At 45.4% G+C, this 20,277-nt stretch overlaps 2 protein-coding genes across 4 annotated transcripts; one reads left to right on the forward strand and one right to left on the reverse strand.

Annotated features, from left to right (window-relative positions):
- Nucleotides 1-522: 522 nt before the first annotated feature.
- On the reverse strand, nt 523-3,738 carry LOC123708875. 3 transcript variants are annotated; one of them, XR_006753664.1, is made up of 7 exons: nt 3,485-3,738; nt 3,240-3,405; nt 3,038-3,100; nt 2,917-2,969; nt 2,565-2,726; nt 2,333-2,483; nt 523-2,072 (listed from the first exon to the last, which is right to left on the reverse strand). XR_006753664.1 is itself a non-coding variant. In XM_045659817.1 (6 exons), exons 1-6 carry the CDS (start codon nt 3,599-3,601, stop codon nt 1,437-1,439), a joined length of 1,275 nt encoding a protein of 424 aa, XP_045515773.1. In that variant the 5' UTR covers nt 3,602-3,738; the 3' UTR covers nt 523-1,436. The 3 variants fall into 3 exon arrangements, 2 of the variants coding, with proteins under 2 accessions (XP_045515773.1, XP_045515774.1); XM_045659817.1 differs by lacking the exon at nt 2,917-2,969 and having other exon boundaries at nt 2,565-2,706; XM_045659818.1 differs by lacking the exons at nt 2,917-2,969; nt 3,038-3,100 and having other exon boundaries at nt 2,565-2,706.
- Nucleotides 3,739-5,048: 1,310 nt separating this feature from the next.
- Nucleotides 5,049-20,206, forward strand: LOC123707920 (eIF-2-alpha kinase activator GCN1). Its single transcript, XM_045658221.1, has 37 exons — nt 5,049-5,158; nt 5,233-5,335; nt 5,594-5,789; nt 5,894-6,074; nt 6,163-6,327; nt 6,406-6,658; nt 7,296-7,474; nt 7,752-7,949; nt 8,035-8,196; nt 8,307-8,466; nt 8,586-8,915; nt 8,985-9,178; nt 9,258-9,433; nt 9,511-9,640; nt 9,717-9,797; nt 9,871-10,094; nt 10,203-10,390; nt 10,469-10,648; nt 10,748-10,878; nt 10,954-11,090; nt 11,589-11,820; nt 11,902-12,330; nt 12,413-12,541; nt 12,607-12,730; nt 12,804-13,040; nt 13,121-13,300; nt 13,372-13,661; nt 13,775-13,970; nt 14,048-14,562; nt 14,646-14,783; nt 17,248-17,400; nt 17,481-17,929; nt 18,009-18,333; nt 18,518-18,748; nt 18,857-19,516; nt 19,593-19,817; nt 20,042-20,206. The coding sequence occupies exons 1-37, from the start codon at nt 5,144-5,146 to the stop codon at nt 20,162-20,164; spliced, it is 8,019 nt and encodes a 2,672-aa protein (XP_045514177.1). The 5' UTR covers nt 5,049-5,143; the 3' UTR covers nt 20,165-20,206.
- Nucleotides 20,207-20,277: the final 71 nt, after the last annotated feature.

Genomic DNA, 20,277 nt, shown 5'->3' on the forward strand with positions numbered 1-20,277 from the left:
CTCTATTGAGTAGATTGATTGGTGAGAGTGGTGGGCCTTTTTTCTAAATTAGAACTTGCACAACTTTCTATCACGTTGTTTTTTAAATTTTACATTATTAGACTGAAAAAAGTTCACCTAGTTTTATTTTTTGCTTAGGTATCAGTCGCGGTATAGGCAAATTTAATTACCTTCTTGTTATGGCTCATTGGCATTGTCAAAAATAAATTAAGTGCTTTTCAGAACGTCCGCAGATTCTAAGAAAAAGACAGGGTAAAATAAGTATTTAAAATCTAAGTGAAATATTTCCCATGAACTCAGACATATTGAAATTTTTATAGTTTCCTAAATAAATAGTTCCTTTCCATATTAAACCAGGGCCAAAAGTACCAAATATTAAATTATAATCAGTTTTATTTCAAGTCATTTGAACCATCTACGTAAACGGCGATATTGAGACAGGAATCCTAGATTTTTATACATAAAATATAAACGATTTTGAATAAAGCCAAACCAGACTAATAAAAAGCCACGGAGTTTGTGTGAAAACAGCTATATATTTGTTAACCCAAAAAATGAAAACAATGTCGTGGTAGTCGGAACATAAGTAAATCGGCAAAAACAGTCTATTATAAAACCAAGTTTTCCGCTGCGTCTATCTGTTCGAGACTCAAAAACTTCTTCACGGAATTTATTGCGGTTTTCACCAATATCTGGAATAATTCACGGGGAACCTTTAGGCATAAATTTTTTCAAGAGGTTCAGGTCACGGTTGCCCGGACTAAGCCGGGGCTGGTCTCCAGTATATTATTTATCTTATTATAAATTAGTGCTTAAAGCTTGGTCGACCACAAGTTTTTAAATCAAAAAACGGCTGATTCTAAAAATTCTTAGTTTCGTATTTTTATTGTCTCATGCAAATAAATCTCGTAATTGAAGTAAAGCTGGCGTATAAAGTTTAACTATCGTATGTTTAAGAATAATAAGAACTATATTAACAGCAACATAATGATAAAATGAAGGAAATCAACAACCGCATTCTTTATATTTTAATCTGAAATCGTAACCAAAAACATGTAGTGGCATTGCGAGTCGTGAGCCGTGACATTACATCAAGTAGAAAGCAGCCAAGTAGACGGTACAGGTCCAAAAATATTTTTTCGTAACGTTTTAAATTTCGTAATAAAGTTATCAATATGGCTTTATAGTTAAATTAACTTTATTCCGCAATACTTCGAAAACAATAATCTGCGTAACGTGAGCTCGTCCCTGGCCCACGGATCGATTACAATAATTTGGAAACAATAGAGCCAATACATATACATTTCGTGTATTTTTTGAGATACGACCTTGGAATATTTGTAACCACATTTTTGGTACTACGTCTTTTTTCATATCTGTTGTGTCACTCTTTAATCAAATTATGAATTAATGGTAAAAATTTCACAATCTATGGCTTATTCCTTTTCGACTTTTATCTTAATGGTGTTCATTTCTAAAGTTCTGTTATACCCAGTTTCATATTTATCGTCATAACTTTTATGTTCCTCTTTGATCTTTGTTTGGTGTATTCCAGCAGCGTAGGAGTGATTCTTATATTCTTGCCTAAAATTGTTAAAACATCTAATATGGTCAGGTTTCCTTGATTCATCTCTGTATCTCTCAGCATTCATACTGCTTTTGTGCCTATTTTCTCTTTTATAATCATCATGTTTACTTCTTTTGTGTAATTTGTCTTGATACCTACTCCTCTCATGTTCTCTAAAATTATTTCTTCTATTATCCATATTTTCATAACTTTTATCTTTAAAATTTTTCCTACTACTATGTCTTTCATTATATTTGTCTTGTCTATATGTTTCAAGATTATGAATATCCCTTGGCCTTGAAGAGTATGTATTCCTCTTGCCTTCATGTCTTGTATTCATAGATCTTCCAGAAGTATTTGGGTTATTTTCATAAAAAAACATTTGTTTGTTTCTTTGAAGTGATAGACTCCTCTCTCTTTTGATGTCATCATGGAGATCCTTGTCATGGGTTGTTTTTTCTAGAGTGTCCTCCTGATCATTAAGAATGCCAGTGTACATCTCCATCTAAAAATTTCAAATGAATCCTCACATATTATAATATTAAGTTTCTCTTCTTTGTATGAATGTGATTATCTTAAAAACAACCAAACAGATGTATGACAAGAAAATGAAAAGAAAATAAGCTACATTTTAGTCAAATTCAGAAGCAGGTAGTGCAGTCATTTCTGTTTTTTAAGAATGAGCCCTATTAGTAATTTGAAAGTAAAAAGTTTAATAATTATCAGTTAATATTATTTCATAGATCAGTAATCCATTTATTTCACCTGAGTTCTAATGACGTCACGTAAAACATCAGAGTACTTCTTGGTTTTAGCAGCAACGCGATACTTTGTGCGTCGCCGCCGCATGTCACGCAGTTCCGAAAGTATTTCGATGCGCGACTTTGCCTTTTTTTCAGTTTTCACCTCATTTACACTGTGAAAAAAATAAGGGAGATATTTTAAACACCAAACATCTGTCGTAATATTTTCTCTACAGATGAATACATATACTTACTCATTTAATGCTAAGTCAGAAATGTCATGGCTAGTTGGATCTGATGCAACAACAGCATCATATATTGCACGACGTTCATCTACTGTATATGTTGCTTGCAGACGCTCCAATGTAAGTGGTGGAGGACCATCCCAAACTTTCCCTTAGAAGTTAAGGAAATATCTTAACATTTAATGTAGTTTGAAATTATTGTAATTACTTTTAGGTTTAACTATTCCACACAATACACACTCACACAAATAATACACTTTACAATTTATTTATTAAGAAATATGACATTGTTAAGAATTATACATCTTAAATTGAACATTATCCTGCCTATGTAAATGAATTGTTAAAAATAAAAGGATACAATATGCTTGTAAAACACCTTTTAATAAAAAAAGATCCCAGATTTTATTTTCACTGTAAGAAGTACAAAGTTAAATCTTTAATAACTAAATAAGTTTTAAAAAACAATAAATAAAAAATACCTCTTTTAAATGCTGGATCATCCTTAGAAGCATTTGCTATGATAAAATTTATATCTTTAGAATCTGAAAAGTGTGCAATATGAATACAGTATGATACAAAAATTGCTTAATTTGTAATTGACTACATGTTGATTAATGTTTTTGTAGACAATTATGATTAACACAACATTAATTTTAGAAGCTACTTTAACATAAATCATACTTAGTTTAACAATGGCATGGGCTTTAGAATTCAGAGGTTCTGGCAATAACTTTTCCTCATGATAGTAACCCTGAATTCTTAACCAGCATTGCTCTTCATGTTCCTTGGATTTTTTGGTAGATATTTTGTGTCCAGTATCGTGTGTACAAGTTTCCATATCAGCGTTCTAAAATGTAGTACAATAAAGTTTTTAGTATTTATTTTAAGGATACTAATATATGGTAAAGTCAATAGATTTTCCTTACAGAAACTAAAATCTGCCGATTCCATTGTAAGCTCTGCAAGATCATTGTTATTTCGTTATCACTGCGAGAAATAAATGCTTCCAAATCTGTAAGTGCTGTATGTCTGTTTGAAAGCATATTTATGAAATCTTTGATCCTTTTTATTGTATTCAATGAAGTTATTAAATAAGCAACTCAGTAATAGTTTATTCATTAAAGTTATTATACTTATTTTTTTTTTAATAATTTTATGGCCTGGTAACGAGACCTATACTTATTTTACTTCAAGCCCCATAAAGACTGAAGTGACTTAATTCAAGACTGTCAAATCTGACATTAGCTGACTGACTGACATTAGCTAATGTCATACTCCTACTGCTATAACGCAAATCGCTTGCAAAGAATTCGTTACTAAAACGCTCAAAGGCGGCTGTATTTAAATACATATGCACCAAGAAAATAACTAAACATTGTGTATAATGTATATGTATTTAAACTGTATGTATAGTATTACCAGAATAATTTTACCGTTCAATTTGTAATAAGTTCAATAAAATATGTGAGATACCCCGAGTTATTCCTATTATTATCGCTATCGGAGTTTAAAGCAGTTAGTGCTCTACCCAATAATTCAAAATGAAGATATTTATGATCGCCTAAATATTTTTATCACCTCAGAGATACTCTTTCTTCGTTAAAATCAATATCTTGTTGAATAATTTATAACAGTTTCATTATTGTTGGTATTTCATTCCTAACTGTATAGAATTCCTTTACTTTATTCCCAATCAACTGTAAATTGACACTGACCAAGTAGATTTTCTTCTTCCCCCCTCTCCTCTTTTTACCTGGCGTGGAAAACACACCATCCTTCGATGTGCCCTAGTTACTATTCGCCGTACTGAAGACCCCTATAAAGAAGCCATATTTAAGTACCGAACAAAAGGATTATATAAACGAAAAAAAATTGTATGAATTTATGTATGATATAATGTAATGAAAGTTAAATCTATTTTCTTTTCTGTAATAGGAGGCAAACGGGCAAGTGGCTCACCTGATGTTAAGCGAATTCGCCACCCATGGACACTCACATTGCCAGAAGGCTCTCAAGTGCGTTGCCGGCCTTTCAAGAATTGGTACGCTCTTTTTTTTGAAGGACCCTAAGTCGAATTGGTTCAGAAGTACTTCAGTGGGCAGCTGGTTCCACATAGTGGTGGTGGGTGGCAAATACTGCCTTAGAAAACGCTCAGTTGTGGAACGACGGACGTCGAGGTGATACGGATGGTATTTTGCCTTGACGTCCGATAATGAAACTCAACTGCGGGTATTCTAGTAATTGTCTAATACTTTATAATTGCATTGATTTATTTATGACAAAATTAGAAGCAGTTAATGAATATTTCTTTTTTATTGACATTCGTAAGTGTACATTGTGTTACCTATATGAATAAATGATTTTTGACTTTGAGATTGCCGGCACCGGTCGTTAAAAGATTAATCTATTGTTTTTAGTGTCAGTTTTGTATACTTATAAATAATCTGTGGCTTCGCCTAGTTCATGGTGGTTAGTAATAATATGTCAAATTCATAATTATTCATGTCAACTCCTATTTTCAACCTTGATAGATAAAGACGTGTGCTTTTAAACTACAATTTATAAAGTCTGAATGTTACTGAAAAATGGCAGATTCCGAGGTATTTACAACACCTTAAAACATTTATTTGTAAATTATTTATAAACCGGCTTCTAATGTCATAGTTTTTCACAGGTATTAAAGAAATTAAAGGATGTACCATTTAGAATCCAAACCTCAAGTCTTAAACAGCGCCGAGAAATTATTGAAGAGATACAGGACGTTCTGTCTACACCTGGTAGTGAATACATTATACTTTAGAATGTCCTTTTAAAAGTAACCTTCAAATAAAATATTAATAAACCATAAAGTCATATTCTTCTGAGCCACAACAAGGCACTGCTCAAATATATTGATCCTTCGATTTGATACATATATACAATCATTATATAGTCTAAAAGATATGTCTTGAAAAAATTTGACTGTAAATTGAGCAATAGTTGTACTACTGAATATATAATACCTAACCTATAATGTCTTAAAATAATTTTCCCAGGTATCACTGAAGCAGCAGTTCGGTTTGTGTGTCGAGTCTTGACTTTAACCTTGCATCGCTACAGAGACTCTACCTCACAGTCTTATGTAAAGGGGTTGTTAACCTACCTTGCTGTCAACCACAGGGAATGGACCTTAAGGAATTTTTTACCAGTTCTATTAGACATATCTGAACAGCTTAGAAATACGGCCACATCGTAAGTAGTGCTACTCTATCATATAAAATTTAAATTCTTTAGCTTTTCTTTATATGGTCAGGAAAATATTTGGACTAATTTATACTGTTTTATCTTTAATTCAGGAAGAACACCAGCCAAAGTGGTCTTTATGCTCTGCGCTGGACAACAGTTTTAGTGGAAAATGGAATTAAAGTGGAAAATGGTGAAGTTGACTATACCCCACTGGTACTCTGTCAAGCAAACTTATTGGCTGCTGTGTCTGCATTTGGTGATAAACGTAAAAATGACAAAGCTTACACCATGGTAAGTTACATAATTGATCATTTTCCTCTTTCATAATGTGATGTTGGAATTCATACCTGTAACTCTGTTACTCTTTTTTTTACAATAGTTACATACATCCTGGCAGTCAGTTGGAGTAGAGAAACTAGGAAAATGGATTGAAGTCCTTTTGTCTCAAGCTCCTGATTCTGGACCACATATCTGTGTCACATTTTCAGCTCTTTGTAAACACACAAAACAAATAGATAAACAAGATCTAGTGCTGAAGCATAAGGTAGGATTTGAGTACCTGAGATAAAAATCTAATTTTTAATTACTTGTATTTTTAAATGGCTCTTGATTTTTGTTTCAGGTGCAGATTCTGGAATCATTCACAAAAAGTCTAGTTAGTGTAAAGCTACGACCGAACCCTAATTATATTCGTAGCTGCTCTGACCTGTTGCATAATTTGCTAAATTCAGATATTCAAGATACACTCCTCCCAGCGCTACATAAGGCTATGTTGAGGAGCCCAGAGACCATCATCGCGGCAGTCGGAGTTGTGGTCTATAATCTTAATATACATTTGGATGCACTAGCAGTTGACATAGGAAAAAGTTTAATAGGTTTGTAATTTTATAAATATTTGAATGGTTTAGGAAAATATGAATAACAATGAGTACTTTGCAAAGAAATTATAGACCAATATCATGTTGAAAATGTATCCTAAATACTCTGTAAAAAGAGATCAAATATAAAGCATAATATTTACCATTGACTCATATGTCATCAAGCTTGTCAGGGGTCACTATAAACATTATATCACTATACTTTGAAATTCTATTGTTTTTGTCTTGTACATGTGCAATTAATGAATACATTCATAACTAAATAAATAATAACCTAAGTAACAATGTAATTGTTTGAGCTTGAAAAAATCATTGATGAATCTGTAAATAGTTTAAATATAAAAAAGGTTTTTGTTTGTGTAGAGTTTACTTCATTGAAATCCAATTCATTTTAATATATGAAAAATATACTACAGAACTTAAGTTCAAATTTGACTCTACAAATCGCAAAATACGCCTAGAAATTGCGCCTCTGTAATTTGAAATTACAACAGTTAAATCATATGTATCTCAAAGTTCTCTATGTATCTTAAGTAGAAAACTCCGTAACTCAAAATTTCATTTCCCTTGACATTCGAGTTGTAGAGATTTCTCTGTATATACACATTTTACTAATTAGAATGATCTGTTACAGTAAATACCCACTCACGCGACGACTGGACTCGTGCAGCTGCGAGTCAGGCGCTGTGCTCCGTGGCGCGTCGGTGCACGGCCTTAGCCCCGGCAAAGACTCTACTCGCCGCCGCCTTCGCTGAATATAACGGCGCCAGCGGGAAGCTTACTTCTAGCGAGGACAAGATCGCGGTTCTCCATGTACGTGGCTAGTACCGTAAAAATAATAAGGATTACATTAATACTATACAGATAGTCTAAATAACAATAGAAACTCCTCGTATCCTAGAATTCCGTAGAATATACCTGTTTACTTTTAGCAATGATCTTATGTTTTTTTATTAAATTCCCGGTTTTTAGTATTGTTTAGGGACTAGTAATTTTTTTTTTTCCAAATTAGCTCAAAATAAAAAACAGTTACATGGTAAGAGAGCAGTTTTCTAAATAACTAAATGAAATAAAACGAATCGACCGTCAGGCCGTCGGCACGCTGAGTGAGGTGAGCGTGACAGGAGAGGACTTCGCAGCGTTGTTTGAGGAAGCCACGACGCAGATCTCGCGAGTGATGGAAGCTGAGTCGCACGAGCGCACGCTGTGTGTGTCCCTGGACGTGCTGCATCGCTGGGCGCAACGTGCGCGTGCGCCGCTCTCCGACAAGATACTGCAGATGTATAAGGTTAACTCTGCCACAGATACTAATCGACGCGGCGAAGAGCACAGGACGTTAATAATTATTTTCAATAAAAATTATGTTTGTTCAGAAAAACCTACCAGCGAAGACCACCACGCAAGTGGTGAGGATTGCGTACACGTCGTTGATATCGCGCATCGTGGTTTCGCACGGCATCCGGCCGACGCAAGCCGACGCCCTCAAGTCCATCCTGCTCGCCGCCGTCGAGAAAGCGGCCCAACAACCTTTACAGGTATTTTTTATGATTTATTGGATTTATTCCTTAAGAAATTATCTCGATTTAAAAAGGTTCATTCGTGTATTCGCAGTTAATTCTCAATTGACCCAGTGTTACCATTCCAGCACCCGATAGTGAGCGAGGGAGTGTGCGCCATGGTCTCGCTGGTGCAGATGGATTCGGGGGGCGAGCTGGCATCGCACACGCAAGCGTGGAGCGCGCTCTTCCACGCCGACAGACACGTGCTGCTGCACGACCGGCTTCTGCTCGCGGCCACCGACGACGGTATCTATCACATTATCGGCCTCACATATATTTCATATCCGCAACCGACCCTCCGCACTCATCCGTATGTTACTTTAAGTTTGCTCTAAGGTAGCACTATAACATTTACCCCTTTATAGTCCTAACGCAGGTGGTGTTGCTATGCAGATCCATATTGGAAAAGTACGAAAGCGTCGCCGCCGACGGGGACTCCCCGGTGTACAGAGCTTTTATATTGGTGTTGCTGTCCACCGTGAAGTCGGTCAGGGCCGTCGCCGTGCGCGAGGCGAAGGCGACGGTGGCCAGAGAGGATAGATCCCCAGTGGCGAGAAATTTAGTGCTAAAATTGAATGCGGTGCTGGAAGAGGGCAAAATATTTAACGTGAAAGAGAAAACTCCTCCGGAAGATAAGGGAGAGGTGACAGGAAAGATGATATTGGATTGTGTTCAAGCTCTCTGCTCTTTCAGAGGTCAGTGTCCGTTCTCGTGGGACTTCACGACTCTGAACGAACTGTCACTGACGATTTTCATTCCGCTAGGCTACCCGACCGAGGATACGGAGAAGCTAGCGATAGACGCCCTGCCCGGTTGTCACCATCCGCTCGCGGTGGCCCTGAACGATCGCGCCTGGGCCAAGCTCGTGGGCTACCTCGGTCTCGAGCCGCGAAAGCTCGTCGCTATCCACTGCGACACCCTGAAGAATGCCTACATCGACGGATACTCTCCTAACGAGGTGAGTCGGAAGATCTAATTTTGCTCACAGTGGAGCTCCTCTCTCGACATCGAGATGACCGAGGTCTTGTCGTCCGCAGACGGTGTCCAACGTGGTCTCGACGTTGGCCCGATGCAGCGAGAGCGTGGGTGGGTCGGCCCTCGCCGCCGCTCTGAGCTCGCTGGCCGAGCCCGACCTGCTGCGGGTCACCCGCGACGAGTACTTCGTTTACCTCACGCCGTCCACCGACCTCTACGACAAGAGCGTCATTCCGGGGTGAGTCTCGGACCTCCGCAGCTTCGACCGCCGAACTCTGCCCGTTCCGCGAATCGATATTTAAAAATTAATTTCAGAAACGAAGATAACAAAGAGATGAACCTGAAACGCGAGAGCAAAGCGTACAGCTACAAAGAGCAACTGGAAGAGCTGCAACTTCGGCGCGAGCTGGAAGACAAGAGACGTCGAGAGGGCCGACTGAAAGAGGTAGGGGAGGGGACGCGCCGTGGCCCGGGCCCCAGCGCCGACAGTGTCGACACTCTCAACGGTGATGCCTTTTCAGGTCCCGCTCAGCGCCAAGCAGAAGGAGGCCGTCAAGGTGCAGATGGCCAAGGAAGCGGCGATCAGGGATAGGCTCACGGCGGTACGTCTCGTTAACCCCCGAGAAGCATATTTGTTATTTGGCACGTGTGACGTGTAACGTGTCCGCTCCTCAGTTGAACGGGCGCGTCGTGCGCGCAGTGCGACTGGTAGAAGCGGTGGGGCGGGGCTCGCGCGCGTGCGTGTGCTCCAAGGCGCGTCGCCTAGTGCCCGCGCTGCTGCACGCCTTGCGCTCGCCGCTGGCGGCGTCCGCGCTGGTGCAGGCCCACTGCCGCCTCGGCCCGGTACTGCTGCCGCGGCATCCCGTGCTTGCCCGACACGTCGCCAGGACGACCATTAGGTACGATTTCTTGGCTACGTCTCACTTTCGTCTAAGTGTAGAGTCGAGTCACTATAAACTTGTATTTTTTAAATAAATAAATTAGTAATAATATTAAAAACGTCGTAGACTACACAAGCCCCAATGCGACTTGGAGCCCAGTTGGGAGGAAGAGGATCTGAGCGAGGCGGTGGCCCGAACTATCGACCTGGTCAACCAGGCAACGGCCGGCGCCGAGAGCGACGTCGGCGCTTCACACAAACCTAAACATTTCACGGCACCGGGGTTCTGTTACGTGTTTCCCTTGCTCCAGAGAGGTGCGTCGTCCTAGAAATAGGAATTATAAATATGGTGAAAGATCATAAAATCGATTATGATCGGGATTGAATTTTCAGGTCTGACCTGCGGCGCGGCCCGCACCAACGAGTCGATGGTGGTGAACGGGCTGGCGGTCATCACCCAACACGCAGCTCTCCGCGGGGACTCGGACGACGAAGGCGAAGCCGTCCGCGACATGCTCTACCCCAGTCTTTTCCCCGTCGACCACATGTTCAGGCTGCTGATCGACCTCATCGGTGAGAAGAGACCGTACCATACTCTGCAGTAGAATATTGCTATCGAGAGAGCGACGTCGTCTCCGGTTTCGAGTGAGCTCATCTGAGTCTGCACGATAGGGTCGAGCAGCGGGCGCGTGGCGGCGGCGTGCACGGTGGCGCTGCTTGAGACGGCGCAGTGCGCGGCGCGGGCGCCGCTGTCCCAAGACGACGTCAACTGTCTGCTGGCCGCTCTGCAGAGTCCTGCCGAGGTATCGTTGTCGATCCGGCACTTCTCTATTAGCACATTGCGAGCGTGAGGTCCGCTGATGAATCGGGTCCCTCAGGTGGTCCGCGATGCCGGTTTGCGCGCGTTGGGCTGCGTGCTGCGTCGGCTGCCGCCCTTCCTCGAGCGGGAAGACAGCGCCTTAGACCTCACCAAGAGGCTCTACGTCGCCACCTTCGACGTCTCCGAAGACAACCAGTGAGTCTATATTGCGATTGAAAGAAATTGATAATTTTCAGCGAGGCCGTTGAGGACATCTAGGAAGGAACGAGTGACAGGAATTCTTATAATTGTCCAGCGTGCTGGACCGTGGTATGACATACCTCATATGTTTTAACGTTGTCTATCTCTTAATGAGGTTTACGTTTCCATTGAATTTAGTTAATTTTTTTGTGATTGCATGTTATTTTGTTGTCAAATTTTAAGGTTTCCTTTGGATTAAATGAAGTATGTAGTCAGTGACAAGTATTGCTTTTGCTCACTGATGTAACTTAATTCAACCTCGCTAAGGAAAGTTGTATGTTAAGCAGACTGATATTCAGGCAATATGCCTTTAGCACAGTTTTTTCTAATACTTTGCACAAACTCGGAAGCTCATCTTTTCAAAAGTAAAGTGCCAACTATTGTCTGCCGCCATAAGTCCTCATATTGAGACTTTGTCGCTCGACTCGATCGATGATAAAAATGATGTCGCAGGAAACTAGGCCGCGAATTGTGGTCGTCGTTGCCGCGTGCCGACACCTGGATTACTGATGGCGAAGAGGAGTTAATGCGACTGCTGCTGGAGGAGATCCAACACCCTTCGGAGCCCGTGCAGCGCGCGGGCGCTGCGGCGCTGGCGGATCTCGTGGGTCGGGCGCGGCTGGCCACCTCTGAGCCCCAGCAGGTGCTACAGCGCCTGCATCGGGTCTACGACGAGATGCTACCCGTGAGTAATTTGAGATTAGATTTTTAGTGAAATTATAAAATAGTTCACTCCAATAACTAAATACTAAAATAATTGTCTCAGCTCATCCCCGCGAAGGTGGACCAGTTCGGTCACGAGACGGAAGCGGCCGTGGACAACTGGGGCAGCCGCCGCGGAGTGGCTTTGGCTCTGAAGGCGCTGGCCCATCGCCTACGCGCCGACGCCGTGCCCCACGCTATGAGCTTCTTCGTGCAGAAGGCGCTCGGCGACCGGCACGCGACCGTGCGGGCGGACATGCTGGCCGCCGCCATGGCTGTCGTCGACATCCACGGGAAGGACACCATCGGCACACAGCTACCGGTCTTCGAGAAGTTCCTGGACAACGCGCCCAAGTCGGGCGGCTACGACGCCGTCCGCCAGAGCGTTGTGCTGCTGGTCGGATCGCTGGCGAGACACTTGCAGCCGACCGACGCCAGGGTCAAGCCCATCACCCTGAGGCTAGTGTCGGCCCTGTCCACCCCGAGCCAACAGGTCTGGCGTCCGTCATTTTACGTAGCTCGAACCGGATTCGGCGACACGCGAGGTATTTTACAAAAGGCCTCTCTATTGACAGGTACAAGAGGCTGTGAGCAACTGCCTGCCCCACCTCGTCACCTCGCCCGCCCTCGAAGGTGAAATACCTGCCATAATGAATAAGCTCATGAAGCAGCTGCTGACCGCCGAGAAGTATGGAGACAGAAAAGTGAGTCAAAGTAAAACTACTTCGTCAATCGTTTCTCGATTGCCATTCACTCCTGTGCTTTTCAGGGCGCCGCCTACGGCATCGCGGGCATCATCAAAGGCTTAGGTATATTGTCGCTAAAACAGCTGGACGTCATGGGAAAGCTGACGGAAGCCATTCAAGAGAAGAAAAACTACAAATATCGCGAAGGTACGGACCGTATCCTTTTTTACATTACGTGTGATGATCTCGATGAAAACTTACTATAAATATGCCTTGGCAGGGGCGCTGTTTGGTTTCGAGATGCTGTGCTACAAGCTGGGGCGCCTGTTCGAGCCATACATCGTTCACGTGCTGCCTCATCTGTTGCTCTGCTTCGGAGACAGCTCGCAGTACGTCCGCGCCGCGGCCGACGACACGGCCAAGCTCATCATGAGCAAGCTGTCGGCGCACGGCGTCAAGCTGGTGCTGCCCGCGCTGCTGCAGGCTCTGCACGACGACAACTGGAGGACCAAAGCCGGTAATGGTGCTTCTCCGTAACCCGTCGTAGCCCGTTGATTGACGCTCTTCGCTATTATGTGTTCGCGTGGTGTTCGCAAGGGTCCATCGAGTTGCTGGGAGCCATGGCCTACTGTGCTCCGAAGCAGCTGTCGTCGTGTCTGCCGTCCATTGTGCCGAAGCTGATCGAGGTGTTGAGCGACTCTCACATGCGAGTGCAGCAGGCCGCCGCGGAGGCACTGAAGGTCATCGGCTCCGTTATTAGGAATCCTGAGATTCAAGGTATATTCCGGAATCAAAAGTATAGTCAACCAAATGCTTCTTACTATGACATCCATAAATCTGTCCCACAGCAATTGTGCCCGTACTGCTGCAAGCACTGCAGGATCCGTCCAACAAGACGTCGGCGTGCCTCCAGACGCTGCTCGACACCAAGTTCGTGCACTTCATCGACGCGCCCTCGCTAGCCCTCATCATGCCCGTGGTGCAGAGGGCTTTCCTGGACCGCAGCACGGAGACGAGGAAGATGGCCGCTCAGATCATAGGAAACATGTACTCGCTTACCGACCAGAAGGACCTCATGCCCTACCTGCCCAACATTATACCGGGGCTGAAGAGCTCGCTTCTCGATCCGGTGCCGGAGGTAATTCAGATGAGCTACCCTCGAGATATCTTCGCGGGGGATTTGACCCTCAAAGGCGACATCTCTATCTCTACCCGCCGACATCCCTATACAGAAGCGTGTTCTCCTCGTAGGTCCGCTCGGTATCTGCGCGGGCGCTAGGCGCCATGGTGAAGGGTATGGGCGAGAGCAGCTTCGAGGAGCTGCTGCCGTGGCTGATGCTCACGCTGACGTCGGAGTCCAGCAGCGTCGACCGCTCGGGGGCGGCCCAGGGCCTCTCGGAGGTGGTCGCCGGTCTGGGCGTGAACAAGCTGCACAAGATCATGCCGGGTGGGTCCTCTCGGCGATTCGCACAGTCCTCTTTCCGATTTAACCATTACCATATTAAAACGAGAAATACTTCGCAGACATCATCGCGACGGCCGAGCGCACGGACATCGCTCCGCACGTGAAGGACGGCTACATCATGATGTTCATATACATGCCGGGCGCCTTCACCGACGAGTTCACGCCCTACATCGGCCAGATCATCAACCCCATACTGAAGGCTCTCGCCGACGAGAACGAGTACGTGCGCGAGACCGCGCTCAAGGCGGGCCAGAGGATCGTCAACCTGTACGCGGAGTCCGCCATCGCGCTGCTGCTGCCCGAGTTGGAGAACGGTCTGTTCGACGACAACTGGAGGATCCGATACAGCTCGGTGCAGCTCCTCGGAGACCTGCTGTACCGCATATCGGGAGTGTCGGGCAAGATGAGCACGGAGACGGCCAGCGAGGACGACAACTTCGGCACGGAGCAGTCGCACAAGGCCATCATCACGACGCTGGGACCGGAGCGCCGCAACCGCGTCTTAGCCGGCCTCTACATGGGTCGCAGTGACGTCGCACTCATGGTGCGCCAGGCGGCGCTGCACGTCTGGAAGGTACGCCTCTCGCCTTTTGCTACCTTTCGGTCTGGCCGACTACACGACAACCGGCGGAAACTAATTGCGATGCGCGTGCGCAGGTGGTGGTGACGAACACGCCCAAGACGCTGCGTGAGATCCTGCCGACGCTTTTCAGCCTACTGCTGGGCTGCCTGGCCTCCACCAGCTACGATAAAAGGCAGGTCGCCGCCAGGACGCTGGGAGACCTCGTCAGAAAGGTGCGCATTTATTCGTATTTACTTTCATTAGAATTCGGTATTTCGTTCCATAATGATTGCTGCAATAAACAACTTAAAAAACAGCATCAACATGTCATCCATTATAACATGAACTGTTACTAAAAATCGCGTAAGTCGAAAAAGTCGCGTATAACAAAATAATAAAAGCTTTCAATAATAATGTTTATAATGCTAAAGAGAGGGATAAAACTAAGAAGGCTTGTCTCGTAGTCGTCAACAAACAACAACCGTATAAGTTACTCGCATCTTTCGGCTCTTCCTAATGTCATAAAAAATCTTTCCCCGGGTTCTTCAAGCGCCGGAAGCGCGGCAACATCGCACGGGTGATGCGATGGCTTACTTCAGATAAAGAACTTATTCAGGCAGCATCAGGGGTAATAATAGTAATATCTAATTTAAATACCTTTGCTTCATTTTGATGTAAGTATGAAGAGGGCATTCGTTGAACCCAGTAGAACACTGTTCATTACATGTTTGTGAAGATATTGATATAACTTTATAAAAGAAGATAGTTGTTCCAATTCCAACAAAAAGCGGAGTCGCAGGCGCCAGCTTGTCTGCGATAACAAATAACACGGTATAACTGTTCGATAAAGGAAATCTCGTTACAATATAATGAGTTAAGTGTCTCTTAATACTTATATTATTATAGCCTCTTAAGGCCGACACCCATATTTCGGACTGATAAACGCATGGACGATGGATACGTTCTCTCAGTGTTTTGCATATCGGGGACCAGGGGCCCGATACTGCTGATGCACGAAATCCTAGACACCAGCGGCACTACACTACAGACACTAGTGGCAAAGTTTGGAGATCAATTTGTATTATTCCATCATATCCCGCGTGTGCGTATGGAGTATTGTTTCCCGCGGTCGGAACGGATGCCGAGGAATATACTCCTACTATACATTACGAAGCGTTTAACTATTATCCTGACAACGGGTCCGTAAAATCTCTTAACCATTTCGCTCAGGTTTCGTTGAGGAAACAGTTTGCTCAGTATGACAATGGACCTTTGGACAATTTAAAGATATACGGAACTACATCGCCACCGAAATATGACTTGATAACAAGGAAACGGGCATTTTCACCTTAAAATGCCCGTTTCCTTGTTATGCGGCGCCAACGATCAGTTGTCGACGCTGGAGGATGTGGCGCTACTGCGTGCCGCACTACCCAATGTCATTCAACACACGGTTCTGAACTGGGAACGGGCAAACCATTTCGACCTACTGTGGGGTAAGACTACGGAAAAATATTAGTTTCCAGAAATTTTGGAAATTCTAGCCAAATATGAAAATGTAAGAAAGTGAACATGGTTTCACGGACCGATTTATAAGTGCCACCTTGCGCGGCTAGAGTGTACTTTAGTTGATAGAAATTAGCGATTAAAATGGGTGACATTGATTTAAGAAATTAAATATATCGTGTCAAGTTTCGTCTTTAAATATCCGTTCATAATAAGCCATTACGATAATGTCGAGCCATTAATAGTTCGTAAAAGTACACTGGATATGCAATGTCGTTACTCTCTTTACTTACTTACAAAGACAATTAAAGTAAACTAATCATTACTATGGGAAAGTAGTAACTGTAGAGGTAATCATAAATTTCGACTATGGATAATCACAAGCTGTATCAAAATATAAAAAATTTAATAATTCTAAAAATGTTTAGAAAACCGCCGCGATATTTTGCTTTAAAAATCCTTTCTACGCCTTGACGACTAGGCGATGTTTCCAATCTTTGAGTAGCAACTGCAACATGCAAGTTAGGCAAAGCCACAAATTAACAAGATGCGACACTTAAAGATTGATTGAATTATTCAAAATAAACTATATATAATATATATGTATTAAATAAGATGATCAATTAATTCACAAGTATATAAATTGATATAGGTTTTTATTGGAATGGGGGGGGGGGGGGGGAACAAGACTATTTTTTTACTCTTCTCATTTATTTATTAGAAAGTTTTGTTTAGAAATTAATAGCATGCAAATAGAAGGCAATTATTAATTACGTATTAAGCGCTAGGTAATTATACATTGTCTTACCATGCTATTATAACATACAGTGACGATACCTAAGGCGCTTACGAGGTCGTATTTTACTACCAGTTTGTTCCCGTAGAGTAGAAACCGCATGAAACAGATGTAACCGTGTTTGTAGCTCAAAACCTATCAGACAAAAACGAGTTGTTTAGTTTTAAAAAGTGTTGATACGAACAGTAATTGAGATTAGTTCTAACAAAAACGGCTGTTAATGTTAAGTTTTTTTTAATGTAAGAGGAAATTACGTAACATCAAAAATAACGCTTGCACAAATGAACACCATGTAACCGCCAGGAAAACACACCTGACCATCTTTAAGGTTAACTTAATCTGAAACTAAACTCAATCGTAACACCGTTATTGATTTAAACGCTATCTATGGTTAGCTCGGCGAGCGCGTCTTGCCAGAGATAGTGCCGATACTGGAGCGCGGCCTGCGCTCAGAGCGTGCGGACCAGCGGCAGGGAGTCTGCATCGGCCTCGGAGAAATTCTCGCCTCCACGTCGCGGGATGCCGTACTCAGCTTCGCCGACGGACTGGTCAGTATTTCGCGAAACAGTAATAGCTTCTTTTTCTTTTAAATCCGAGAGTGACGTGACTTCATCGTGTGTGCGATCAGGTGCCGACAGTGCGCACGGCTTTGTGCGACGAGCTGGGCGAGGTGCGCATGGCTGCGGCGCGAACCTTCGACGCGCTGCACGCCACCATCGGCAACAAGGCGCTCGACGATATCCTGCCCCCCATGCTGGACGCGCTGCACCATCCCGATCCCGCCGTGGCCGACGCCACGCTCGATGGCCTGCGCCAGATAATGGCGATCAAATCGCGCGCCGTACTGCCCTACCTCGTGCCCGTGCTGACGGGCGGCGGCGGCGGTGCGGCCGACACCAGAGCCTTGTCAGCGCTGGCGGCCGCCGCCGGCAACGCGCTGGCTCGCCACCTGCCGCGAATCCTGCCCGCGCTGCTCGCGTCGCTTCGGGCCGCGAGGGGCACCGCCAACGAGGCCCGCGAGCTTGATCAGTGTCGCGACGCCCTGCTCCCCGTCACCGACGACGCCGGCGTCAGATGGTGAGTACCTCGTCCGTCGCGTCGACAGTCGGCGATACCTTCGGACCCGTCTAACGCAATGCGTACGTTTCGTCCTCAGCATAATCGACTCGCTGCTGGAGTGCTCCCGAGCGGAGGAGGAAGAGCGACGTCGCGCGGGCGCGGCGCTGCTGTGCGCCTTCGTCACGCACTCGCGGGCGGAGCTGGCCCCGTACGTGAGCGCACTGCTGCGCGGCCTGCTGCTTCTGTTCGCGGAACGGGACCGCGAGCTGCTCCAGATGGCCTGGGAGGCGCTGTTCGCTCTGACACGTACGCTGGACTCGGAGCGGCTTCTAGCCCACGTATCAGACGTGCGACAGGCCGTTCGCTTCGCCGCCGCCGACCTCAAACCGGGAGAGTTGCTGCCGGGTTTCTCCCTGCCCAAGGTCCACTATTTATATGACATTTACTTGTATTTCTAAATGTTTCTCTCCCGTAAGTTCAAATTCATCACTCATTATTTTTGTATTCAGAGATAACAGTTTTGTTGAAATTTTTTTCTCTTTCGAGTTGTTAGATTGATTGACGCACACATTTCCTTCATTTAGTGAAATTGAGTGATTTGATCAGGGTATCGCTCCAGTCCAGCCTTTGTTCCGTGAGGCTATTCTGCATGGCCTTCCCGAGGACAAGGAAAACGCTGCGCTAATGCTGGGCGAATTGATCAAGCTGACGCCGGCGCCTTCTCTGCAAGCCTCCGTGCCCCACATCACCGGCCCGCTCATCAGAATTCTCGGTGACCGCTTCAACGCCAGCGTCAAGGCGGCCGTTCTCGAGACCCTGGCCTTGCTCCTGTCTAAAGTAAATCCACTTATACTTCAACCCACGTTTGCTATTATCGATATACGCTCGACCAGAGAACGATTGCGGCGAGTAAATTTGAACTGAAAGCGAAATCCTGATCGACAGGTGGGCCTCATGCTGAAGCAGTTCCTGCCGCAGCTGCAAACGACATTCCTGAAGTCGCTGAGCGACCCCAATCGGTCGGTGCGCATCAAGGCGGGCGCCGCGCTCTCGCAGCTGGTGGTGATCCACACGCGCGCAGACCCGCTCTTCGTGGAGATGCACAACGGCGTAAAGAACGCCGACGACCCCGCCGTCCGCGAGACGACGCTACAGGCGCTGCGCGGCATCATCACGGCCGGCGGCGACAAGATGAGCGAGCAGCTGGCGCTCGCCGTGCTGCAGACTCTCACCGGGCCGGCGCTGCTGGCCCACCCCGACGATCCGCCGCGAGGAGCGGTCGGCGGCTGCCTGGGAGCCCTGCTGCACTGTCTGCCGCCCGCTCACCGCGACGCGGCTCTTCAGCACCACATTCTGGCCTCCTCAGACGACCGGCTGCTGCAGCACGGCCGCTCGTGCGCGCTCTTCGTGGCGCTCAAGGAGACGCCGCACCACGTGTACCGGGACCAGTTTGAGGAGAAGGTCGAGAAGGCGCTGCTGCAGCAGCTGGCCAGCGACAAGACACCCATCGCCTGCAACGCCCTGCGCGGCATCGGCTACCTCGCGAGATTCCTGCTGGACGGAAACAGACCCGTTCCGCCGACTATTCTATCGCAGTTCGTCAGGGTGAGCTCGAGTCGATCTCCACGCCTCAGGCGATCGCCGGGCGACAGTTTAACGTGATCGGTCGTTCGGTCCGCAGAGCATGAACCACGGCAGCAACGACGTGAAGCAACTGATGGCACGAGCCAGCGCGGTGCTGGGGCGGGGTGGGGTGGCGCCCGAGGGGCCGGGTGCGGAGCTTCTGAGGGCGCTGTTGCCCGCACTGGTCAACGGGACCAAGGAGAAGAACACCTACGTCAGGGCGAACTCGGAGCTCGCGCTCAGGGCGTTACTTCGGCTGTCGCACGACGAGGACCACTACGAGGTACTTCTTAGTTGTGCATTCATTCAATTTTAGAAAAGAAGGAGAATGACGGAGGAGAGGCATGTAAGCTTACGCGAGATGGATGGATGGGGATAGTGACATTAAGAGGTGTGGTAAATGCAGCACCCGTTCCTGTATGTGCGTATCACCCGTACGGTACAAACATACGGAAGGTTTATATTGTACTTATGAATTGTTAATTTTAAATGTATTGTTTGATGTAGAAATGCATGTCGCTCCTGGAGGAAGGCGGTAGAGAGGCTTTGGCAGATGTCGTGGTACGCGTGCTGCGGCGCGCAGTTACAGAGGGACGAGAGGAAGACCTTGACTGCACACTGATTACCTGAACACTGTCCTTACGTTATCTCCATATATGTGTTTATATACTCGCCTGTTTTTTATTTACCAAATCACAATATCATCACAGTGAAAACTTTGAGACAGGGACAGGTCTGATAAT

This window comes from Pieris brassicae, chromosome 4 (genome assembly GCF_905147105.1).
Source record: "Pieris brassicae chromosome 4, ilPieBrab1.1, whole genome shotgun sequence".
Classification (NCBI taxonomy): Eukaryota; Metazoa; Arthropoda; class Insecta; order Lepidoptera; family Pieridae; genus Pieris; species Pieris brassicae.